Source organism: Mauremys reevesii, linkage group 3, assembly GCF_016161935.1.
Source record: "Mauremys reevesii isolate NIE-2019 linkage group 3, ASM1616193v1, whole genome shotgun sequence".
NCBI classification, from domain to species: domain Eukaryota; kingdom Metazoa; phylum Chordata; order Testudines; family Geoemydidae; genus Mauremys; species Mauremys reevesii.
In genome coordinates, this window is record NC_052625.1 from 169,520,031 (window position 1) to 169,546,994 (window position 26,964).

A 26,964-nucleotide genomic window follows, 5' to 3' on the forward strand; every position below is an offset into this window, starting at 1 on the left:
CATCCTCTGAGAAAGAATACCACCACGTACCAGAGGCCACTGGAGTCAGTGCAGAGCGTGGATCTCAGTGCCACCCCTGCTGGGCATCCTAGCCATGTGCTCATCTGTTAAATGTCCCTAGCTCCCTTTGTGCTGCTGCTGTGTGCTTATGTCCATCCAGAGTCAGAGAGAGGGGCTTAAACATTGAGCACAGGCCTTACCTCCACCTCTCAGCCACACGAGTTTGGGCAGGGGACTTAGCCACCTCCCCAACTAATCAGCAGAGGGAAGGGGACAGAGACATCCACTTTGCTGAGCATGGACTTCAGTTCCTCCCCATACATCTGCGTAGAAAGTGGCAGAGAACATCTTGAGAGCCCGCCTCCTTTCCCTGCACCCCAAGATATTCGAGTCATGCTATCCTAGTAGCTGCAATGTGAACAGGAGAGAAATCATCATGTGTGTTTTGATGGGACAGAGCAAAAACATAGCAAGGTTAATATGGAACAAGAGGGGAGGAGGAGCAAAAATGCCACCCTAAAGATCCCAGTATAGGAAAGGGGAAGAAAGGGAGGTAAGGAAATAAGGCCAACATTTTACAAGGGTCTTTAGCGTTAAAAATCACAAGGTTTTGTTCACTGATGAATATGTAGGAGCACAGGAATTGCCATGCCGCATCAGACCCATGGTCCATCTAGCCCAGTATCCTGGCTGCCAAGGACAGAAGCCAGAATCACACACTTTAGTTAGGCACCTGCATCTTCATTTAGAGACGTTAAGGAGGGGCCTGAACACTCATAACTACCAAATACATTCTACAGGGGCTATCATTCCTCAGTCTCTCTGAGAGTCAGGTCAACTTCATTCAGGCGCCTAACTATGGCTTTAGGTTCCTAACGTTCAGCTCCCAAGTTTGAAATTTTTGGCCCAATTGCTTAAAGTAGACTTTTTATTTGAGTTTCTGTGTCTCAATTAACCATCATCAATATTTAGTTCGGCATCCAAAAGGAACTCCGATATAAGCACCCAAATTCACCCTCCCAGCACCCAAATTCATGACTTTCTCCTGCTATGAACTCTTTGCGGGGGAAATATCCCATGATCCCAGTCATAAGTGAAACTGTCACCCTATATAACACATGCATTCTTCCCCCGAGGCACAGGTCACTATATCTCCTTGGCAACACTGGTGTCTGAGCTGGAAAACAAGGGCACTTTAGTGCAATTACTGAGATTTCCTATTGTATTCGGCATCATGGAAGCTTTCCTTTAATCTAACTTCCAGGCCTTCCATTAGCATGGGGTTTTCTCAAGCAAGAAATCATCAGTAAATTCAAATCTGCTCGTTCATTAACGTCATTCACATCCTGGAGCTCATACAAATCACCACATTAATTTAAAAAGATTCTCTAGCTTCAGGAATCTTTAGACTGTAAGCTCTTCAGAACAGGGGTTTTATGTTCATCAGCAACAGTGTCAGTAAAAGTAGGGTCTAGAGCAACATCTTGGCACATTTTAAATAAGTCGGATCTCATTAAATAAAGGAACTAAAATTTGCTGTTATCTGTCTAAAATGTGAGTCAGAAGTTAGGCCCTGACTCAACAAAGCACTCCAGCACAGGCTTACCTTTCAGTACGTAAGCAGTCCCATTGGCGCACATGCTTAAAGTAAAACATGGGCTAAAATGCTTTGCTAATCGGAGCCTTAGATGCCACAGCTACAATTATTTTGCCAGCGCTCTTTGTTCAATAATAGCCTCAGTCCATGTGCAGAACAGGCCTTTCCCCACTAATGTACATTCTTTAGAGATGGGCAGTCTGATAAGGGATTTTTTTCATCTTTCTATAGTAAATGGATATCTTGCCAATGCTCATAATTCAACACTAAACAAAACCAAGAATCACATCCAGAGCAATAGCAGCAAGGATTTAGTGAGAGAGCAAGCGCACATTCTGGAAGGATCTAAACCCTCATGCTTCAAGGCATAAGTCAACCTCAAAACAGTTGGGCCATATGAAATCATTCCCTATGGGCATGTTATTCCATAACTGCAGAGTTTTTTCACCTTTCTCTAAAGCATCTGGTATGCAACACGGTCATAGATAGGATACTAGACTAAATGGAGCACCGTTCTGAACCAGAATGGCAATTCCTATGTTCCTACCTAGTCATCGCTCAACAAAACCAAGACAAGTGATTTTTAATGTTTATGAGAACTGGAAAATGTTTATAGATTCAGAGATTCCAAGGCCAGAAGGGACCATTGTGATCATCCAGTCTGACCTCCTGTATAACACAGGCCATCAAACTTCCCCAAAATAATTCCTAGAGCACAACTTTTAGAAAAACATCCAATTTTGGTTTTAAACTTGTCAGTGATAGAGCACCTACAGTGCTGGAGAATCTTCTCAGCTGGTATTGAGTAAAATGAAGTTTTAATGTAATTATATATGAGAGAGAGAGATTCAGACAGTCTGAAACAGGGCCGCCCGGGGGGCGGGGGGGAGGAAGTGGGGCAATTTGCCCCAGGCTCTGCAGGGGCCCCCACGAGAATGGCTGAGGCTCCCTCCCCGCCTCTGCCCCTCTCTTGGAGCCTCAGCGCATCCAGGAGCGTCCCTGAACAGTGCTGGAGCATGGCTCCAGCAGGGCCTGAACTCCTCCCCACTCAGAGCTGCGTGGAGCCCCCTGGAGCTCGCAGCCCCGCCTCCTTACCACACTGCTCTGAACGAGGAGGAGCTCAGGCCCCACCAGAGCCACGCTGCAGCGCTATTCAGGGATGCTCCTGGATGCGGCACACTGAGGCTCTGGGTGAGGGGGGAGCTGGGGGTAAGGGGCCGGGGCAGGTTGGATAAGGGGCAGGGAGACCCAGGCACAGTCAGGGGACAGGGAGGGGGCAGAGGTTGGGGGTGGCAAGGGGACAGGGAATGGGGGGGGTTGGATCGTGGGCATTCCGGGGGTCTGTCAGGACTCAGCAGGGGGGTGGATAGGGGTCAGGGAGCAGGGGTGGGGTCCTGGGGTGGTGGTGGTGGGGGGTCTCTGGGGGACAGTGAGGGGACAAGGAGCAGGATGGGTCGGGGATTCTGAGGGGGGTGGGCAGTCGGAGGGCAGGAAGTGGGTGGGGGTTGGATAGAGGGCAGGGCCAGGCTGTTTGGGAGGCACAGCCTTCCCTACCCTAAAGTTCATTCAGCAGTTTGAGGCTTGCAGAAGAGCCAAGCTGTGAGCTTTTCCATTAGGGCTACCATCCCTTTCACGTCTCAAATGCCAAATTATAGTCTATATTTAAATTTCAGTGTCATAGGGAGATTCATGTCAGGGGAGGGGAGCTTCATTTAAAAATTAGCCCGTGGGGGAGGGATCACATGAGAAGAGCAATATCGTACACCACCTACCTCCTTCCCAACCCTGCCAAGGGAGACCCCCCTCCCCTGCATTCCCTGAGGCTTCAGAGGGGTTAATTCAGTGGTTCTCAAACTTTTGTTCTGGTGACCCCTTCCACATAGCAAACCTCTGAGTGTGACACCCCTCTTATAAATTAAAGAGGCACTTTTTTATATATTTAACACTATTATAAATGTTGGGGGCAAAGCGGGTTTGAGGTGGAGGCTGACAGCTCGCGACCCCCAGTAATAACCTCGTGACCCCCTGAGGGGTCCCGACCCCCAATTTGAGAACCCCTGGGTTAATTTAATTTTAGCACCGTGTACATTCACATGCATGTGCTATCTGGAGCATTTCAGTTCTCACAACATAGGCTCATCCCAGATTCTGGAACAAGCTCAAATACTCAGTTAGTGGAGTATGTACATAAGCTATACTAAAGACAAACCCACAGTAACCGTCTCCAGTTTGTGAGGGACCCCATGGAGCCAATCTCTAGGAAACAGATAAATGCATAGAGGTTAAGTCCATTCATGGCTATTAGCCAGGATGGGTAAGGAATGGTGTCCCTAGCCTCTGTTTGTCAGAGAGTGGAGATGGATGGCAGGAGAGAAATCACTTGATCATTACCTGTTAGGTTCACTCCCTCTGGGGCACTTGGCATTGGCCATTGTCGGTAGACAGGATACTGGGCTGGATGGACCTTTGGTTTGACCCAGTATGGCTGTTCTTATGTTCTAACCTAAATGAACCCAAAATTATGGAGACAGATGTGAGTCAAGGAAGCCAGCAGAGTATCAGAAACCTGGAAAAATCTCTGACTGAATGGGCTCAGGCATTTGGTCACAAGCTGAGGTGGTTCAAAAGTTTTGGATTTTTTTCCAAGCAGAATTTTTTTATTGTTTCTTTAAACAATCAAATACAGCAAGCAGCAAATATTTGGCCACACACTTCTGTAACCCCAAACCATATTCAGGTTTTGACAGACTAATTTCAGCTTTTCAATTAAAAAAAACACAACAAATTTTGAAGGAAAGCAGACATTGTCCGTGATTTTGTTCTGCTTTTTAAAAACTTCTAGTTTTCGATCCAAAAAAAGTTTTGACGGAAAATATTTGTCCAACCCTTTTAATGAGCTTTAGTGCCTTTTAGCACTAGCTGATGCTGAGAACCAGTGATACCTTGTAAAGAAGTTTTCTCAAAACTCGGTTTGTGCCAAGATGCGGAAGGTTTATTTTTCCCAGGGCCGCCTGTGGAGGGAGGAGGGGGAGCAAGTGGGGCAATTTGTCCTGGGCCCCACAGGGGCCCCCACGAGAATATAGTATTGTATAGTATTGCAATTTTTTTTATGGAAAGGGCCCCCAAAATTGCTTTGTCTCAGGCCCCCTGAATCTTCTGGGTGGCCCTGGTCTGAAATAGTTACATATATAAATAGTTAAGTAACCCAGGGAATAAACAAGATGGTGCTGATAACTAGGGAAATAATGTAGAAAGAAACTCCTCTGGTTGTCCTATCAAGATGTGAATGGTGCATAATGGACACAAGTGCCTATATACACCTTACTGTGCTCACCGTAAATCCACAAACGAAACAGAAAAAGCCTAAAGGTGAATTCTCTCTCCAGCACAGTAAACACAGACCAATGGGAGAGGGAGGGACAAAGGTAGCTTTGTATGTAATGCCATCTTTGCGCTATCAGGATTCTGGACTACTCTACCCTTCAGAATAATCAAACAGAGGCCTGCAAGAGCTGCCTATAGTCTGCTCTGTGCTACAATGGACAGCCCCATCCTCTCCCATTCCTTTCTCCATCTGTGCATGCCCTCTCTGCCAGGGCTTGTCGGAGGGCAAATGTAGTCCCTGCACCTAGGGAAGTCTCCCTCAGCCTCCATTAGGCCACATTACAGCAGCCCCCATTAGACCACAAAATCATACAGCAGACAGTTTGGGAGACAGATTCTGTCCCCAAGATCTTTGAGGTAGGAAACTTGTCCTATTGCATGTTGTAAAGAGCTATGCAAGTTGAATGCACTAGGTAAGTTATTTCCATTTTTACTTATAATAATAATAATAATACAAACAAAAAGAAAAAAGTTTATATCCAAATCAAACCAGCACTGACACCTTTCTGAGTGATCGATTGGCAATCTGTAGGGTGACCAGAGGTCCCGATAATATCGGGACAGTCCCGATTTTAAGTGATTTGTCCTGTGTCCCCACCACACATTGGTCGGGACGCCCTTTGTCCTGATATCGGGGACCGCTCACTGCACACACCTGAGGTCCCGGGCTGGCGGCGCTTCGTGGGGCAGCTCCTGGTGCCCACCCACCAGCAGGAACCGCCAGTGTGGCCCCTAGGCACCCATGGCGGTGAGTCTGATGTTAGGCATCATACGGATTCAAAAAATCGTGAACAAAAACACCAAGGCTCACAAGAGGAATACCCTGGTCTCACAGTTTTTCAGCAGGCCAAATGAATCTTTCAACAAGGTTATTGCTGCTGAGCTAACTCAAGTTTACCACACAGTAGTCCATCAACATTCCTATTGCTCGTGTGACTGAACTTAAACTAGCACCTACTTTGTATCCAGATTCAATTATTGCAAAGTATGTCAGCTGTGGCCAGACTAAAGTGGAGGCACTGATCAAAAATGTGCTGTCACCGCTCTCAACAGAATTTTTAAAAGACCTCAGCAAGCCAGGTGGTCCCTACTTTTCAGTTGCCACAGATGCATCTAACAAGGGCAATGTGAAAACTTTCCCCTAATTGCTAAGATATTGGTGTGATGTTATTGATATAATCTGGGACCATATAGACCATTGTTGCAACCAAGGTCCTGCAGTGGCACCAAATCTGGTATAAAGGAGGTCAAATAAGGTGTCTAAAACAAGGTTATGGTTTGCTGGTTATGATTATACTATCTGTATGCATATATCTTTTGTGTTTAAAGTTATAAGTATTGGTGCTATACAGTCTGTATTTCAAAATTATGCTGTACTTCTGGGTGACACCCCCAGACAAGTTGGTGTCAGCTCTGCCTAGCCTGCTTGATGGCTCATTAAGGACCATCAGCTATACAACCGACCCATTGAGAACACTTCGCAAATGTGCACGTCATCCTTGTGCAGGGGCCATGCTAATCTTCTCTGTATCGTTCCAATTTTAGTATATGTGCTGCTGAAGCAAGAGAAGGCAAATACGCCTTGTAACTCAGCAAAGTATGCAGAGACTTGCCCATGTGACTCCAGACTCCCATTTTGCTGTAATTTTCCACAATAAGGACAAAGAGGTGTTCTTACACCTAGAAAAGACTATAAAAGCTGATGCCTCATCTCCATCTGGTCTTCAGTCCAGCTTCTTACCTCTGGAGAGACTTTGCTACAAACAGAAGCTCTATACAAAGGACTGATGACCCATCTCTGGAGTACATCCCCCGCAGGGTCTTAATTTGAACCTGCAGTTTATTCTCTCTCTGCTACAAGCCTGAACCAAGAACTGTGCCATTACTGTATGTAATTGATTCAATTTAACCAATTCTAGCTCTCATCTATATTTTTTCCTTTTATGAATAAACCTTTAGATTTTAGATTCTAAAGGATTGGCAACAGCATGATTTGTGGGTAAGATCTGATTTGTATATTGACCTTGGTCTGGGGCTTGGTCCTTTGGGATCAAGAGAACCATTTTTCTTTTACTAGGGTTTCATAACCATTCATCCTCATAACGAGTGGCACTGGTAGTGATACTGGGAAACTGGAGTTTCCAAAGGAATTGCTTGTGTAACTAGTTTTTCCCCCCTGGCTAACCGTGAAAGTCCTCTCTGTCTGGCTGGTTTGGTTTCCCTTAGAGGTGGAAAAAACCCAGCCTTGGGCTGTAGCTGCCCTGCTTTAAGCAATTTGTCCGGAACTGATGCTCTCAGTAGGGTCCCACCAAGACCAGCATCATTACAACTGGACACCCAAACAAGGGGTCCAAGATAAACTGTTAGACTTCTATGAGCAAAGCGAAGAGACTGCAGACGCAATAAGCAACATATTACTTGAAAAACTTGCGACAAATTAGACCTAAACGAAGTGTCTTCCTAATGTGCTGATAATGCAAATGTGAATTATGGAAAGCGACAATCAGTGTATCAGAATTTTTAAAAACAAAATGAAAATATCTTGCCTGCAAACTGCCCTGCCCATGTTGTGCACAAACGCCATAAAACATGCTAGCAATACCCTACAAGCTGACACTGAGACTCTGGTGATTGAACATCTTAATCATTTCAGCAGTTCTGCTAAGATAGCAGCATTGAAGGATATGTTTGACTTTGTGGATATGGAGTATGCCACTTAACCAGTGTGTCAGAACATGGCACAGTAGAGTCTTTCCCCAGCTGTAAACAGGCTTGTAAATACGTGGCAGGCTATTAAGTGCTACGTTGTTTCTCTGGGCCGTGAGACGTGCCCATAATCGCTATGGATGCTGTTCTCGGACATGGAAAACGGTGAACAAGGTGAGGGGCCTAGCAAAGTTGAGGTTCATCTGCTTTTCCTCCAAAATGTCCTGAAAATCTTCAATGATACTGTACTCTGTTTGGAAAATGAGAGTATGACAGCATGTGAAGTATATGCCATAATGAATACTCTGCGAATTAAACTTCAGCAACGGAAGAATAACAAATTCTTTGGCTCCAAAGTTGAAAATGCTTTAACTGAGATGCCTGTCACTGCTGCCTGTTTCCAGAAAGGCTTCATAAAATTTTACGATGTGTCGATCCTATATTTGGAGAAATGGTTTGATTTTTCAACAACTGGCTACTTGTTCAATACCCAGTGCTTGAACATCAAAGTTAATAGGGCATTTGAATACAAGGATGTGTCTGCAGAAAACAGTGGATCTTGATCAGCTCTATGATGAATACTGTATCAAAGACATCAACTCCAAGTTGGAGCCTGTTGGAGCCTACTCAGTTGGGGAACTCTGGTCTCAAGTGCTGAGAAACAAGGACGGTAGCACTGAATTCCTGAACATGACAAAGCTGGTGGCATACGTGCTCAGTATACCAGTAAGCAACGCATACACACAGCGTATATTTTCAATCATGAAAGATGCATAGACTGATGTCCGGAATCGAAGCAGCATAGACTTGGTGCGGAGTGAAACCCCTGTCAAATTGAATTTCTGGATGAGTTGTAAGAACTTCTACAGCTTTGTCATTGCCCAGAAGCAAGTCATGACTATGGCCAAGTCATCCAAGAAGTACTAGACTTCTGGCATGTCTGAAAGGTCTGCAAATTGGGAAGTTGATTTACTGACTGAATAAAAAACCCGGCCCTTTACCCGTTGTTTGTTTAGTGTACAAATAAAGCTGTATGTTTAAATATGGATTACAACTAAGTCTATAATTTAGTCAGAGGGGCCATGACACTCACTGATTCCAGACCTCTCAGACTTAGCTTAGCTTCAGCCACTGACAGCTGAAGCTGGGGCTGAAGGCAGGACTATGGGGCCTCCCCTCTGTGATTGCGGCTGGGGCTGGAGCCAGGGCTAGAACTGCGACCCTTCACTCCCCTGCCCTGCAACCAGGTCTGACTTTGCAACCGGGATCCTGCACCCCTGTCCTGCGGCTTCAGCTGGGGGCTGGAGCTGGGGCCATGAGTCCTTGCCCTGTGGCTTGTGATGTGGGCTGCAGCAGGGGCTGTACACCCCTCTTGCAGCTTCTTATGGCTATGTGCCCCCTCTCATGGCTCTGGTCGGGGCTGTGGACCTATGGCTCTCTTCTCCCCACCCCTCACTCGCCCAATGTGTCCTGATATTTCACTCTTGCGATCTGATCACCCTAGCAATCCCTCGATCCAATCATGATCTCTACCACAGATGTACATAGGAGTCCTGAGATGACTCAGGAATTCGATCCTGGAACTGCAAATCCACCTGCAGTCGGTACAGATGTTGTGTGGCACTGGGAGAAAGTTATTTTTTTTCCTTCCTCCTCTCTGTGTTTTCAGCTTTGAGGGAGAACATTCCATGTAGCAAAAGTCACTGTCTTTTTATAGCTTTGACCACAGGCCGAGTGATCCCACTGGACACAGTAATCCAGCCAGAAATGTATGAGACACCCTAGGCTTAGGGCACCTTTTCTGGCCCTCTCCCCATGCAGGATGAGCAGAGGGGATCCTAAAGAGGAATCCTCAGTCACGATAGTAGCTGTCGAACTGCACCCCGTCTCAGTCCAGGTGCCAGATGACCATCTAACTACTGCCACCTATATGCGGATTCATGGCTCGGGACTGCCAAATCCACTAATCCTGTCCCTGTCACCACAGGGTTTGGAAGGTTGGAAAGATTTTATTTCCCATGGTAGAAGCTTGTGCATGATTTCTTTTAACGTGGGGAAGCTGGTGCACCTACAACAACCACACAGTCATGACAAGTTGGAGGTCTGGGGCCCAGTGGCAGGGAAAGACCAAGATGACTGTGGATCTCCACTTGCTGCAGCCTTCATCCACATTCACAGCTGTTGAGAGCCGAGGACCCTCTTCTGCCTGATCCACCATTGAGGACTTGGGGGATTGGACCGTGCTTTGTCTGGGACCTCCTGAGGTCTCTTCCAAGCCTAATCTTCTATGATAAGCCTGTTTGCCTTGGGAGACCCTACCAGGAACATGAAGCTCCCAACAACTTAGCTCCAAGGATCTTTGGAACATGCAAGCCCCTTCACCACAACAAGGTGACGGTCCCCAAAGAGGACATTTCTGAGTATACAATAAAAGTTGATTAGACTGATACACAATTAACACCTCATATTGGAGACAGTAATTGGCAGAGCTCAGAAATCAGATCAATGGATGAGGAAATTCACAGCAGTAGGGAGACTGTTAAAAATGACACTTCATGCTTGATCCAGTGCTCACAGAAATCATTGGAAAGAATCTCTGACAATGCACCAACAATTAGGTCTTAAACATATATAACCCCTGAAGAACGGCTGAGGAATAATGGTTAAAGAACAAACAGAAAAGGTGTTCATGAGGATAATGCCAAAACGCACAACAAAAACACCTCGAAAAAAGATCAAATTGACTAAAGATTTTTGGGAGTGTTTAGTGGGGAGGGGATACATCGGTTACACTGAGTAACTAAAAAGCTGGAATATTACAGTTACCTTCAGGTGGCGGGGGAGGGAAATCCTCTGCTTCCATACTGCTGTGCCCACTAATTTTCTGTTCCTTTAACAGAACGAATACCCCTGCAAGAAAGCACATTTTTAAAAGGTAAGCATTGTTTCCAGATTTAGCAAGTCTGCTTTTTTATCTATCAGAGTCTCATACTTTAACCATCTAATACCATCGTTAACGTCTTGGGACAAGAGAGAGGGAGCAGGGGCCCTATTTTCAAAGACTCTGGAGCCTGATTTTCTTGTGCTCAGCATTCACAATTGGGGATCAGATTTTCTGAAGAGCTCAGCTCTCATTTGGGCACCTAAATGAGAGCCAGATTTTCAAAAGGGACTAGTACCCACTAGCTCCCACTGTAACACAAGTTCATTTGATAAATTGAGCATATGCCTACATGCTTTGAAAATCTGCCCCTAAATTATGGGTGCTGAGCCCTTTTGTAAAAATCCTTTCTCCCATCACACACAGGGTCAGGAGTTCTAAAATACTCGTAGGTCATGACAATTCATTTTCCATTTGACAGTTAACATCCAGAAATCACCAGTCCTGACACCATGGAGTTAACTTGCTTGTTAGCAAACACCACATTGATGTATCTTTTCCCTTGCAACAAATAACTAACTTATGTTGACCTTGCAGTAATAATTTGCAGTGCCAGATAAGGCTGACTTTGTTCACCTTGAGAAGTAACTACCATTGTATTTTACTACTTTGACTGTCTTTCCCTAGTTTTTGTTCAAGTTGTTGACTTTTAGAAAGGACCAGAAAAAAATGGTTTGGTTTATAAAGGTCTAACAAAAAAGACACCTTTTAAACTCAACTTTTCTGGAAAGTGTTGATTAAGCCCCACCCCTACCTACCTTTAGGAAAGGAGTGGAACAAGAAGGGTGTCTGGGCAGCCCACTTCCAGCCTGAGCTTCTAAAGGCAACCTGGTCACCCTCCCCTCCCCTCCTCTCTTGTGCAATACAACCACTGTGCATTCCAGTGGGCCTAATGTTCTCCATGACTTTGAAGTGTAATAAGATTCTCTGGATAATGCCCACATTTTGACCCAGAGTGCCCCATGGAAGAGAAAAATCCCAGAATATGAGAGAGCCTTTTCTCTCTTCCCACAATATTATCAATTATTATTGTTTGTATTATAACAACACTTAGAGGGCCCAACTGGGCTTCATTGTCCTAGACACTATGGTAAGAGACAGTTCTGCTCTAGAGAGCTTCCGGTCTAAACAAACAAGACAGTCAAAGAGGAAGAAGGGAAACAAAGGCAGAGAGGGGTGAAATGACTTTCCCAAGATTACACAGCAAGTCAGTGTCGGTGTCAGTATGGGAACCCAGGTTTCCTGAGTCCCAGTCCCAAGTGGCCCATTTCTAGTTCATTCAAGAAAGCAGTGAGAGTGGAAAGGATTTCACAGGGTTTGGGGCCATACCATCCCACAATGCAAGGAGTTGGAAAGTCTTCAGAGTCTATAAAAGTATGGAAAGTCAAAGGGCTTTTCTACATGGTGAGGTAGCGCAGTGTACAGGGGTGAGATTTCTACAGTGCACTAACATGTTGCACATTACTTGGTGTGTATAGACCTCGCTGGTGTGTACAAAATGTTCCTGAATGTACTTGCCATACTGTTATAGATTTAGGAGGGAGGCTGCTGGCAGTCCCAAAGTATTCAGATAAGCATTCACATTTCTACATGAAAGAAAGACCCCTCAGTTGCTTTGTGTTTTATCCATCATTACCGATTCTCAATCAAGTCATAGATATTTATGAAGTCATTTGGTGCTTAAGGCTGAAAAGGTTTGACATCCATACACAACATCTATCCATTAAGAAGGAAGTGTGTTTTCCCTTAAAATATAAAGGAAACATCATTTCCCCCATTCTGTCTCTCCTCAAATCTCTCTCGCTCCCATACATTTCCATGGAACAGAAAGGCATGCCCTACTTATAAAAAAAACTTTCAAATGGCATTGTCGGGAATGCATTTTTCCCCACCAAAATTACCATGTGAAATAAAGGAACAGTTATGGATACTTGATAGGGTTATTTTTCCATTTCTTTTTAAGCTTGAGTAGTAACTAGAACTCACATTTCCAAAGATGAAACACGTAATAAATTAGTTACGTCCTGAAGGTAAACCCTGTATGTCTAGATATTTTTTTGTCAAATATCCACAAATGCTAACTAGAAGGCCTCCAACAGAATACTGTATGTTCTTTTCCATATATAGTACACATACAGCTTCACTCCAGTGGCTACAATCGTTTTTTAAACGATGTGTGTCTTCACAGCCAAAAAATAGTCAAAATGTAAAGAACTAAGCTGAGGAAGTTTTTAATACCACTGCCATTTTGATATTTCTCGTTGGAATGTGTAGTAGTCTCTATTTATCTAAGAGACAAGGTAGGTGAGGTAATATTACCTCTCACACCTCCTCTCTCCAATATCTTGGGACCAACACAGCTAAAACAAACATTCTACTTAACTAAGATACTTAATATCTAGTCCCCTTTGCCTTGATATTGAGTACCTTGCGATCTTTAATCTCTCACAACACCCCTGTGAGGTAGGAAGTGCACTATTGTACAGAGATACAAAGAGACCCAGTGACTTGCCCAAAGTCACACAGGAAGTCTGTGGCAGAGCAGGGACTTGGATTTAGGTCTCCCAAATCCTAGGCTAGTACACTACCCACTGGAACCTGCAGTTATCCATAGAAAATGCAGCTTCTCATGGTAGAATATCTTATGACCCCAATAGATATATCTTTACAACAATTTGACTTTTCTTTCCAGACATCAGAAATTTTGTTTTATGTTTTTGTGCAATTTGGATTTTGGATGCAAAGACTGATGTTCCATCCATAGTCATATGAGAGAAAGAGAGAGATTGTATTTTGGGTTCAAATGACTCTCTCGCAAATCAAAGCAAACAATTGCCTTCCCACCTACCTAAGGCCAAACCATCTATAGTTGTAGAACACTCTTTAAGGACCCACAGGTGGCAAAACAATAAGCCATACTGTTAGGGTGACCAGAAATCAAGTGTGAAAAATTGGGACAGGGGGTGGGAGGGTAATAGGAGCCTATATCAGAAAAAGCCCCAAATATTATGACTGTCCCTATAAAAATCGAGACATCTGGTCACCCTATATACTGTACATAACTAAAATAAAATAAAAAGGGCTAAGGACAGCAAGCTTTCTTTGCTCTGTTGTCTGGACATCCCAGGACAATGAGTTCTCTGTCAATGCAAGCAGAGCCATTTGACAGGAAAGTGGAGCCAGAAAGCTACCAAGATGGTTTAAAGTAGCAGGTCTCAAACTGTGCGTCAGGACCCCAAGGTGGGTCACGACCCCATTTTAATGAGGTCATGAGGGCTGGCATTAGACTTGCTCAGGCCCAGGGCCGAAAGTGAAGCCCAAGCCCCCCACCCTGGGCAGCAAGGCTCAGGCTTCAGCTTCAGCCTGGGTGGCAGGGCTGAAGCCCTTAGGATTCAGCTTTGGTTCTCACACCTCCCAGTCCCCGGGGCAGGAGAGCTCAGGCTTCAGTCCCCCATCCTGAGGCTGTGTAGTAATTTTTAATTGTCAGAAGGGGGTCCTGATGCAAGTTTGAGAACTGCTGGTTTAAAGCAATAGGATGCTGGGATGCCCTCCAAGAATAGCCTCCTATCACAAGGCAACAAGGTGGGGATTCCAACCCCACTTCAATCTAAAGCTCTAGGCTTTGACCATGAAAGACACCCAGTGAGGCCTAAATTTCAGAGGTGCTGAGCACTTGGCCCTCAGGCCTTATGGTTTTATGAAGACTACCAGGAAATCAGACCTTTTCACAAAGAGGTTAGTTATTGACAAGACAAACCCTGACAGCAGTAAGTGCTACTTGGCAGGGTAACAAAAACCCAGCCATTTCAAGTCTTGCCCAAAGGGCACTGAAAGAAAGTCACCATTGCTTTCTGTGGACCAATTCCCTCTCGTGACTATGTCAGGATTATCACTGGTGAGTCCTCACGCTACCCAGCAGTACAGCTTAATGAATGTGTTTATCTTACTGCTTGAGAAAGCTCTTTAATTTTGGCATAACCTTGGCAGTGAAAGGTATAAATGTACCACAATTTTTCAGCTAGGAGTATGCAAACAGTGCCCTGTGTGGGTTTCCAGCACAGGAAAATCCCTCATTGATTCTAGGCAAATAAAGCATGTGAGCACTTCATAAAAAAATCTCATCCAAAAAACCTTACTTGTACAACAGAAGGCCACAGAAACAGGAGCTGTACAAGTGTCTCCAAAACTGTGAGGGGCAACCAGACACTCAGCTACAGGACTGTCCCCTGCAAAGGCCATTACACAAACTGCCACATTTTCCATCTCCACCAAAACAGCCATTTCTACAAACTTGATAATGGCACAGACCATATTTTACACAGCAGCCCTTTAAAACAGAGAGTGAATCACAGCTGCAGTCATACCAAGATTCTTTATTGCTAAGGGTGCAATAGGTATGAGCTAGTAAGTATACCCTATCTAATTCATGAAAGAAAGGAGGCAGATTATTTTCCAAGCAAGCCTGCCCCTTAGAGAGTGCTGTGCATGTGAGCTGTAGAATGACTGCTGTGAGACAGCCTGTAAGGCTATAAGAAAGGTTGTAGGGAGCAGGGGTGGGAAGAGAAGAATCAGCCCACACCAAGTATGTGAATGTCAAAAACACCATTGTGTCTACTCCAGCTATTGAACGTGGCCTGGTTAATGACTAATTGTGAGGCTTGTTCACCCAACTATAGAACTCCCCCTGAGATATAAATCTTGCTGTACAGAGTTTGGGGTTTGTTTGGTTTTGTTTCATTGTATTTTTTAATATCTCTAAAGTTGAAATTTCCGCAGAGAGAAAATAAAAATTCCAAGCACAGTTTGTTCTCTGTGTAAGGCCATAATTAGGAACCATGGATCCTGTGTATTAAAACAAGATTCATGTTACAAAGACTGTGTCTATGAAGGGTGACTTAAGTAGGCACTCAGACTGGGGCAGCTTTTTTCAACAGTGGGAGCCCTATAGTGAGAGTATATGAAGAATGAATCAAAGTTTTCATTAATTAATTGTTTTATTGATATTTGGATTTAATAACAAATATCTAATATATTAAAGGAAATACCAAGGGCTACAAAATAAAAACCATATTAATAAATTCAGGAATAGAACAAAATCCTTACAAGAGAAGTTCCCCAAATCACCATAGGTGGAATGAATTAAAATGAGGAAAAGATTTCCTTAGCAATACATGCACACAATAAGTATGAGACCTAATGTTTCAGTATCCGAGGTCCTATCTTGATCCCATTAAAATCAAAGGGAGCATTGCTATTCACTCGAATGCCAGGGAGTAAACATTTTTCAGAGATACTTTATACATAATTCAACCACCAGAAAAGCCCTTAGAATCTTATTCTGCCACTTTTATACTAGCACTGAGTAGCTCCTTGCTTTAGGATAGATTATGGTATTGCAACAAGCCCTGAGCAACAGGCAATGCAGATTTTTTCTGTCCAAGGAGTGGACTGAGAACCAGACTGAGGCTCAGATTCACAGTTTGTTTCTTGCCCCACCCCCGCCCCAGGGGAGGATATTACCTGCAGCTGCCCTGTGCCTGTTGCAGATTATGTTCCCCAGTACTTCAGCTCATGTGATGGTCCATATGTTTGGGGGGGGGGGAAAGGAGAGGATCTAAGGCTCCGCCCACTCCCTGCTCACCTGTGTGGGAGAGACTGGAGCAATCTCATGGTCACTGCTATCCTTCACACACTGCTACCCATGAGCGGGGTAGGAAGTGCTGTGGATTATAGGGTATATTTATATCTCTTTACCGCCTTGTGTTGGCAGAAAAGATGGGGTAAAGTCTAGCCTTTTGTGAGTGGCCTCATTGATTTCGGTGGGACTACTTATAAGAAATAAATAAGCTCTTATATGGCACCTAGGGATGAAAAGTGCTAAGAGAGGTCACTATCATTATCCCTAATTTACAGATGGGAAAGCAGAGGCACAGAGTGAAGAAGAGACTTGCTCAAGGTGATACAACAGGCTGGAGGCAAAGCTTGGACTAAAACTCTGAGGACCAGTGTGGTGCTCTATCCACTATGGCACGTGAGCCGATTTTTAATGGTACGCTGCTACCTGCCGGAGTCCTGGCAGGCAGCAGCGTGTCATTAAAAATCCTGCCTGGCCCGCTCTTCTCTGCCCTCCACTCCCCCCCACCCCTGTGGGGGCAGAAGCTTGGTCCTGTCAGCTCCCCTGCCTCTTCCTATAGCATGCTGGGTTCCTGCCCCTCCTCCGCCTCTCCGTCCCTCCCTCCCTCCCGGCCGGCCGATCAGCTGATGGCCCTTGCGAGGGAAGGGGTTGGGAAGGAGCAGAGTCAGCGTGCTCGCTGCTCCTGGCAGAAGCAGAGAAGAAGCGGGGGCAGGGCGTTGGGGAAGGGGGGGTGGAATAGGGGCATATCCCCTCCAGCCCCCTGCCCTGACACCCCCCCACACACACACACCCCAGTCTTCTGCCCTGAGCCCCGCACACACCCCAGGCCCGTTCCCTAAGCCCTGTGCCCCCCCCATACACACCCACATTATACCAATAGAATAAAAACCAGCAGGATCTTATTAAGAGGGGTAAGGCAAAGATGCCACATTTATTGTAAATATAATAATAAAGCAAAAGATAAAAGTAAACAACGTAGTTTAACTACTTATTACATACATACATACATATTCATTCAAGTTCTGTATAGGTGTTATAGTTACCAGCCTAGAAGTTTTGCTCATGCCAAACTACTGGCCAGATATCTTGGTCATGAGGATGGAGCCGAGTCTGTGTCGGATGCACCTGATGCTCCTGGAGGTTGGCAGCAGAACCAGAGACTCTAAAAATGGAGGACTTTGAGTCCATTCTTATAGGAACCGTTTCATTCTGCTGTTGCTGACTCAGTTGGCAGATGGCACATTACTGGTGGCTCCCCACTGTCCCAAATTTGTGTTTCTCATCCTTCCAGGTGTTGGGGTGGATCCCAGGGGGTTGTCTGGTGGTCCACTTGACACATTCTTCGGCCGATGGATACTCCCTTTCTAGGCTGGCACCTCCCTAACCATTCATGTACATCAAGCATTTATCAACATACATTCCATATCTTAACCATATTTTAATTTACTGTCTCCACCACTTTCGGAGTGTGTGCTAATTCATTTGAGACTCCCGGGCCTTTAATCACAGAGGATGGGGGTCTGTTCCTAGGAGTTGTTGCTGTTACAATGAAGTGAAAGTCACTTAGCTTATAGTGTTTGTTTACATTGTATCAATTACAGCTTAAGGCTCACAGCAGGGATGGTAGCACAGTGTTTACTTCAAGAACAAAGTCAATTAACTTGTTTGTAAGTTTTACATAGTAATAGAGTAGCTTTCACAGGACAGATACAATCAATGGTTTCTACAGACAGGAGTTTACAAGTTTTAATAGAAGATTTTTGTACTTGGTGAAACTGTTGGATTTTTAAAGTGTGGGGGACAAGTTATGGGGGGGCACTGTCTTTAATATCCCTACACCCAGACCTCTGCTTGACTCCTTCACCCCTTCCCCCCATAACCCCAGCCTTGACTCTGGCACCCCCCACACATACCCAGCCCCCCATCCTCTGTCCTGACACCTGCACCCCCTCACATACTCAGCCCCTCCACACCCTGACTCTTGCACTCCCCACCCCCACCCTGAGCACCAAACAGGAGCTCCTGCACCCTCCCCCCCACATTCCCACCTGCACCCCTCACACCAAATGGGAGCTGCCCAGGTAAGCGCTCCACACCCAAACCTCCTGCCCCAACCCTGAGCTCCCTCCCTCATTCTAGCTCCTGGCCAGACCCTGCACCCCCAGCTCTGTGCTCAGTGCACTCCCACCCTCAGCTCAGTGGGGAGAGAGGAAGAGAATGGGCCAGAACCAGGGAGAAGGTAGGTACCCACTGTATGTGGCAGGGCCAGGACCCCAGACCAGCAGCAGGCTGAGGGGGTTTGGCAGCCCGGATCCCGGCTGGCAGGAGCTGGCGGATGGAACCCCTGAGCGGCTCAGCCCACTGCCGCTCAGGAGCCGGTCTGGGGTCCCGGCCGCAGGCCCCGCTCAGCCCGCTGCCGGCCTAGATGACCAGAACCCCAGACCTGCAGCAGGCCAGCAGCGCAAGATCAACATTTTAATTTAAATTTTAAATGAAGCTTCTTAAGCATTTTGAAAACCTTGTTTATTTTACAACAATAGTTTAGTTACATAATATATAGACTTACAGAGAGTGACCTGCTAAAGAACATTAAAATGTATTACCGGCATGCAAAACCTTAAATTAAAGTGAATAAATGAAGACTCGGCACACCACTTCTGAAAGGTTGCCGACTCCTGCAGTAGGTCATGCTGTCTCAGAAATAAGGCACCCCTCAGCATCAACAGCAGCAGAACTGGAACCCTAGATAAATATAATTCATGTTCCAGAAAAAAAACTAACCGAGTCATCCAGGTTATCATCCCGCCACCCCCCATTTCATTCTCAACTTTCCACCAGAGGAGAGAGGATGGTCTAATGGTTAAGGCACTGTCCTTGGACTTGATAGAACTGGGTTCTACCTCAGAGGGGTGTCATGAGGATAACTCTATTAAAGATTGTGCGGTACTCGGACACTACGGTGATGGTGACCATATTAGTATTTAAAATAAAACAGATATCTATTTATCTGCCTAACAGAAACAAAAAAACAAACAAACACACACACACTCTTGGCACCATGGAAGGTAAAAAAAGAGCAAACTTAGATTGGAAGCTCTTGGAGGCAGGGACCATGTTTTTCCCCCCAGTCTGCTTCTACAGAACTTAGTGAAATAAGGAACATGACTGAGACTTCTAGGTGTTACCTCGATACAAATAGTAAATAATAAATGAGAAGATTTCATGTATTTAGTTATTCTCAATTTGGCTGGAAACAAAAGAGAAGTCTGAAAACTCATGAGGAAGAGTCAATTTTATCTCTCTGTTTCGGGTGACAATTATTTTCCAAATGTATTCAATGTTTTTCCATCCTCCAAATGTTCTTGCTCTCAGTACTTTGATATCAAAGTAACTAAACCGTTCTTGTAAAGATTTACATTCTTAATTAGGTCAGAAGAATGCTTCACACAAAACATTCCAATCATAATGTGGATCTATGCACTATTTGACTGCATACAAATTAAAAAGCCATGATAAAGCAAAAAAATATTTGTATTAGTATAAAAACTACATCAGAACCAAAATTAACACTAGCATTTTCTGCTCTTTCACTAGAGACTTGTAATTGCTGTGAGAGAAAGAAAACGTTCTGTTTTGAGAACAATTCTACTTCCCCAGCAAATCACCCACTGACTCCAGAATTAAACTAGGCTTCCAGAATAAAAACAAAATGGAAAAAATTATATACATATATATTACACATATATACACATACACACACACACACCAATTTACTTATTTTTTTTAAAACAAAAGGAAAATAAGTAATGGCTTGCTCCAACCTCCCATTCAAGTCAATGTGAGTCACCGACTTTTATAAAGCAAGAATGAATTACTTTCTAATATATGTATGGGGCTTTCACCTGACTATTTCTGATAAAAGAGAGAAAATGATACACTGAATTCACCTAGGGCCTAATTCTACTCCCATTCATTTTAGCAGATCAGGATCCAACTGAGGCAGTTAATCTGATCACCTTTGGAAAAACTAATTGTCTTGTTTCCGGTCAGGAAAAGTAATGTTGACTACATCTGAAAATTACATAGTTCAATATTTTCAGCAGCCTCATTTAAAAAAAAAATGAACCACCACCACCACCGGTCACTAAGAACATAATAAATAAAATCTCTCATTCTCCATAGCTCTAACTAACAAAGAATTTGAAGTAAACAGGAAAGTGCTTTTGCAGCTTAGTACTACAAACAGAATTGGAATGGGGATTCCAGAAATCAATAATTGCATTCACCCAATTATCTGCAATATTGAAATGTTATCCAAACAAATCAGAAATATTGTAGTAATGCAGCCATTGTTTTTCTACAAAGACTATAACTAAAGCAAGAAAAAAAATACAAAAAGGAAATACTACTACTGTATGCTAGTATTTGTATTAGCAGCAGTATATTGCATCTTCAAAAAACTTTACAAATACTATTTTAAAATATTGGAACTTCTGCCCCTAACCCTGATACCAACAATCTTCACTTCTTAATTTACATGCAGATGGACTCAGTGATTGGGTAGAGTCTTTTCCATATCTGACATCTATTATTCTATTCTTAAAGTACAGTCAGACACCAATAGGATTTTATTTGAACCACAGGTTGTTTGACCAACTGGTTTGCACAAGAACAATTATATAAAATGTAATAGTAAATGCAAGAAATTTGCTTTCAAATAATACTAAGGTTGAGAAATTGAGCACCCAAAAGTACGTAAACTACAAAGTTGAAAGCTCACAGTTAAGTCTGGCCTCAGAGAGAAAGAGAGGACATACATGTTATATCTTTGGCTAGGTCAATAGCTTGTTTCATTCCTTTATGCCTTACTTCCCCATCTGTAAAATGAGATAATGTTTAACCTCCCTTGTAAAGCATTTTGAGATCTATGGATGCATTATCCATGTTTAATTAGATCAGAGAAGGATGAAAGAAAATATAGTAATATCAGTGCAAGTTTATAGTCTATTTTCTTAACTAGAAAATTTCAACTTAATTTTTATTCTTTGAACAGTCTTTCAAAAAGATAGTAGAGAATAGAAACCAGGTGAAAGTTTAATCTTGAACATGGAACCTAATAGCACGCATTCAGAGTTTAGTTCCAAGTAACAAGTATTGTACAATGCAGCAAGTCACTGAAGCAGATTTTCCAAAAATAGGACTCCTATTCAGTACCACTTCAATAGAACAATTTCTTTTGGTCTGGTTAATTATTTGCCCACGCACATGACATTCAGCTTCAGTTTTCATGATTGAGCTGCTAATGTGTAGGACATGAATCAACGTTATGCATTGCTTCCCACCGTTTTGCTGATTCATGCAATTAAGAAAAAAAATGAATGTATGTTCTCATTTGGGACTGAGAAAGCCAGCAAAAACATCTTGCATTTCCTCGATTAGCATCATTTATGTTCTTTAATTAAAAAAAGAAAACTACACTAGTCACACTTACACATCCTCAGATTGAAAAATACCATTCACAAAGTCTTTTACTTCTAATCATGTCAAGATTCCTTCTTCTAAGAAAATGTACAATTGGTTTAATTCTGGATAGAAACTAAGGGCAGAATTCTCCTCTCAGAGACACATTACAGATCTTGACTCCAAGATTCTGCTCTCTCTCCAGACAGGAATTTCCTAGTGATATCACAGGGTGTTCTACATATGGAGAGAGAGCAGAATATTAGAGTCCTGATCCATTATATAGATCTGAGAAGGGACTTTTGCTCTAAACTGACTAATGCATCTCCTTTCCTCATCATGTATGAAGAACATAATTAACACAATATGTCTGTACATTATATTAGTGATTCTCAAGCTGTGGTCTGTGAACCACTGGTGGTTTTCCAGACATTTGCTGGTGGTCCACAAAAAGATGTCTTTCCTCCTTTTTACACGCTCTAAATTATATTAACATACAGTTAAGATGCATTAAGCACTCTCTCAATAGTAATTTTCTGTGAAAGCAATTATAGCTACAATAGAAATGGGAGAGGAAGACATCCACAAGACACTGTCTATATGAGGTCCACACTAAGAAAAAATTTGAAAAACCCTATACTACCTCCATAACTTTGATCTTATTAAAATATGCTGTATATCTAGCACAATCCTTATTAATTGACAAGCAGCAGGAAAACAAGCATACATGGGGTTTTGGTAACAAAATAACTAGGTTACTTACTGTAACTGGAAGTTCTTTGAGATGTGTGGTCCCTATCTGTATTCCACATATGGGTGTCTGTGTGCTCCATGCACCTGAATCTAGAAATTGTTCAAAGCAGTGTCTGTGCAGTAGCTTCCTTTGTGCTCTCAACTGCGGGTATAAGAGGCAGTGTGGGTCAACGTCTCTCCTGTTGCTCTTTTTACTGCAATCCAACAGGATCCACAGCAGAGGAAAAGAAAGGCGGGTAGTGGAATACGAATATAGAACACATCTCAAAAAACATCTAGTTACTGTAAGTAACTTCCATTTCTTCTTTTTCACGTGATGGTCCTTATGTATATTCCACATGTGGGTGACTGGCAAGCAGTGTTCAGACTGGAGGAGAGTGCAAAGAACCTGATAGCAGAGATGCTTGTAGTACTGCTGTTCCTAATGTTGCATCTGCCATTGTAGAGCATAGCATATCGCAAACGTGTGGACAGAGCTCCAAGTTACTGCTCTGCAAAGGTCTTGCAGTGGAAAGTCCTAAAAGGATGCCCCAAAGGCCATTTGTGTTTGTGTGGAGTAAGCTGTAAAACCCACATGAGGAGGAATTTTTGCTATTTTGTAGCAGTCTAAGATGCTGTCAGGAAAAACAGGGGCAGAGCATAAGCATTCTATTTCTGATAAGAACATAAGAATGGCTATACTGGTCAGACCAAAAAGGTACTGAAACCCCTTGTCCATATGCTTTTGAACCCCTCAAAAAATTCTAGCAGATTGGTGAAACATGATTTCCCTTTACACCAACCATGTTGACTCTGCCCCAATAAATTATGTTCATCTATGTGTCTGACAATTTGTTCTTGACTATAGTTTCAACCATTTTTTTTGATACTGTAATTGCCAGGATCACCTCTGGAGCCCTTTTTAAAAAGTGGCTGTTTTAAATGATAGGTTACAGACTACAGTCAGTAGTTCTGCAATTTCACATTTGAGTTCCTTCAGAACTCTTGGGTGAATACCAGCTGCTCCTGGTGACTTATTACGGTTTAGTTTATCAATTTGTTCCAAAATCTCCTCTAATGATACCTTGTAACGCTCTGTACTTGGGGGGGGGGGACACACCTCGGACCCCCATGTTCATCCTTGTAAAATGATTGTGTGGTACCCAATGCAAAGTTTGTCATGTCAGGTGTCTTTGGAAGGCTCATGATGCACTGAGCATTATTACAGTAACTGTTACAGTAATGTTATAGGTTGTAATTTCATTATATAGCTATGAGGCTAAAAATGTCCTCATGGCTTTAAACAAGCCCAGGCAAAAACTCTCCAAGAGCAGAGAGGCAGTTCACATCTCATCAGGGCATGTATGGGACAAACCCAGCCTCACAGGAACAAAGGACACTGGCTTAGGCAGCAACAAAGGATCTGTTGGACTTTCCAGTGAGTCACCCTCCTTCCTTTGGTCAGTTTGGGACTAAGATGAGGAAATGCTCACCTGACCCTCAAGGGGGGAGGACAAAGCCAAGAGACAACAAAGGACGTGATAAAAAGGAGAGATATTCATCATGTTTTCTCTCTCTCTTCCACCTCCATCTACAGACACCACCACCAAGCGACTGAAGTACTGATCAAAGGGGAGAGCCTGCTGAAGGGCAACCAGCCAGCCTGTGGTGAGAAACATCTAAGTTTGTAAGGGCATTGAAAGTGTTAAGATCAGCTTTGAATAAGTTTATTTCATTTCATTTGACCGAATCAGACTTGTTATGCTTTGACTTATAATCACTTAAAATCTATCTTTTGTAGTTAATAAATTTGTTTATTCTACCTGAAGCAGTGCGTTTGCTTTGAAGCGTGTCAGAGATGCCTCTTGGGATAACAAGCCTGGTACATATCAATTTCTTTGTTAAATTGATGAACTCATAAGCTTGCAGCACCCAGCGGGCACAACTGGACACTGCAAGACAGGAGGTTCCTAGCATTGTGTCTGGGACCAGAGGTATTGGCTAGTGTCATTCGGTTGCAAGTAGCTGGGAGCAGCTTACATGCCAGAGGCTGTGCGTGAACAAGTAAGGAGTGGGGGTTCTCACAACAAAGCAGGGTAAGGCTGGCTCCCAGAGTCAAGGATTGGAGTGACCTCGTGGATCAGCAGTCCAGATAACACCAGGGGAACATCACACACCTCAATCTGGATGCCCATCCAAAACACAGGCTGGGAGTTGCTTGATTTCCCCTCCTCCCCCCAATCCTGGAGGAGATCCTGAAATGGGCAGATCCTGATAGGTGAGTTTTCAGACATCATTAGGAGTTTCATGAACCAGAACTGTCTGGGCCAGTAGGGTGCTAGAAGGATGGGAGCTCTGTCGCGACAGATCTTCTGTACAACTTGTTGTAACAGAGGGATGGAGGAAAAGGCGTCTCTGAGGTCATCTGTCCAGGAAAGCATCATACTGAAACCTGTAATCTTGGGCACCCCTAGAGCAACACATGGGATGGTTTCTGTTCATCTGGGATGCAAAGAGATCCCATAGCAGAGTACCCCATTGTGCAAATATGTTCGTTAGAACTGTGGTCTGCAGGGAAGCGTCTGCATAACTTGTCTGCCAGTGAGTTGTGAACACCTAGAAGGTACACAGCCTGAATCATAATGTGGCTTCTGATACATAAATTCCAAAGTCTGACTGCTTCCAAGCAGAGGGGACAAGATCTTGCTCCTCCCTGTTTGTTTATATAGACCACTGTAGTGATACTGTCTGCCATCTGTACATGGAGTGAGCATATGAGGGGAAGGAAGGCCTTGCACACAAGATGGACCTCTTTCAGTTCCAGTAAGTTTATGTGCAGCCTGGCCTCTCCTGGGGCCCAGGTACCCTGAGCAATGTGGTAGTCCATAGCATGGGATGCTCATATAAGAGAGGCATCTGTCAGAATGGTGGCCCTTGATATGAGGGGGCTGAAGGGACTCCCCACCATGACTTTGTTTGGATTGGACCACCAACCATGGGAGGTGAGAACTCTTTTGGAAACAGTATCAGAGGGGTAGCTGTGTATCCACAAGAACAACAAGGAGTCTTGTGGCACCTTAAAGACTAAGGCTTTGGCTACACTTGCATTTCAAAGCGCTGCCGCGGCAGCGCTTTGAAGCGCTAAGTGTAGTCAAAGCGCCAGCGCTGGGAGAAAACTCTCCCAGCGCTGTCCGTACTCCACCTCCCGGTGGGGAATAACGGACAGCGCTGGGAGCGCGGCTCCCAGCGCTGGGGCTTTGACTACACTGGCGCTTTGTAGCGCCGCAATTTGCAGCGCTGCAGAGGGTGTGTTTTCACACCCTGCTGCAGTGCTGCAAATTTGTAAGTGTAGCCAAGCCCTAACAGATTTATTTAGGCATATTCTTCAAATGCATGGCGTGAAAATTACAGATGCAGGCATTATAATACTGACACAAAGAGAAGGGAGTTACCTTACAAGTGGAGAACCAGTGTTGACAGGGCCAATTCAATCAGGGTGGATGTGGTCCACTCCCAATAATTGAGGCGCCTCAATTATTGGGAGTGGACCACATCCACCCTGATTGAATTGGCCCTGTCAACACTGGTTCTCCACTTGTAAGGTAACTCCCTTCTCTTTGTGTCAGTACTATAATGCCTGCATCTGTAATTTTCACTCCATGCATTTGAAGAAGTGGGGTTTTTTTACCCATGAAAGCTTATGCCCAAATAAATCTGTTAGTCTTTAAGGTGCCACCAGACTCTACATTGTTTTTGGGAACAGTGATGGAGTCAATACAGTCACTATTTGGTCTGTATGTTGAGTGGAGCCAAGCTTGAAGATGCCCAAGTGGATTACCATAGGGGCATGCGGCCATGTGGCCTAATAGAGAAAGACATCAGCACACTGTAGTTTGCAATTTGCGGGTGGCACGAGAGATCAGGTGGCTCACTGCGTAAAACCTGTCTGCAGGGAGAAATGCTCTCACAGAAACTGAGTCCAGCTATGCTCCTATAAAAATTATTGTGGGGACAAAGCAGACTTTTCTTCTTTTATGCAAATGCCCAAGGTAGCAAGAAGGAGCTGAAGAGATCGAGTTGCTGACATAACTTGCTGACAAGATTCACTTACCAAGAGCCAGTCATCCAGGAACAGAAATGCCATATAGTCCTGGTGTCATATCTTGGCTGCTACCACAGTGAAAACTTGTTAATACTCTGGGTGCCATGGCAAGCCCAAAAGGGGAGCATGTAAAACTGGTAGTGCTTGTGTCCAACCATGAAGCACAGGAACTCCCTGCGAAATAGGTGAATATTTATGTGGGACTATGAATCTGTGATGTCAAGAGCCATGAACCCTATTGCCTCTTGAAGGGAGGGGACTACAGATGCCACTGTAATCATCCTGAATTTCAGCTTTTGAATAAAGATGTTGAGTTGTATAGGTCCAGGATGGGTGGGTCTCCACCCTCGGTGTTTTTTGGCATTAGGAAATATGGAGAGTAGATCCTTCTCCCTTGGTACTGAGGC

At 44.0% G+C, this 26,964-nt stretch overlaps 1 protein-coding gene and 1 non-coding gene across 5 annotated transcripts in view; both read right to left on the reverse strand.

The window, feature by feature from the left end:
* Positions 1 to 26,964, reverse strand: part of ARHGEF10 (Rho guanine nucleotide exchange factor 10) — a 199,061-nt gene that overhangs the window by 144,840 nt on the left and 27,257 nt on the right. For all 4 annotated transcript variants that reach the window (XM_039529515.1, XM_039529513.1, XM_039529516.1 and 1 more), the window contains exon 2: positions 10,514 to 10,597. In XM_039529515.1, coding sequence (XP_039385449.1) covers positions 10,514 to 10,550 — 37 coding nt within the window. In that variant the 5' untranslated portion in view covers positions 10,551 to 10,597. The remainder of the gene's footprint in view (positions 1 to 10,513; positions 10,598 to 26,964) is intronic.
* LOC120402462 lies at positions 6,444 to 6,546 on the reverse strand. Its single transcript, XR_005597246.1, has one exon. It is a non-coding gene; the product is annotated as a U6 spliceosomal RNA (small nuclear RNA).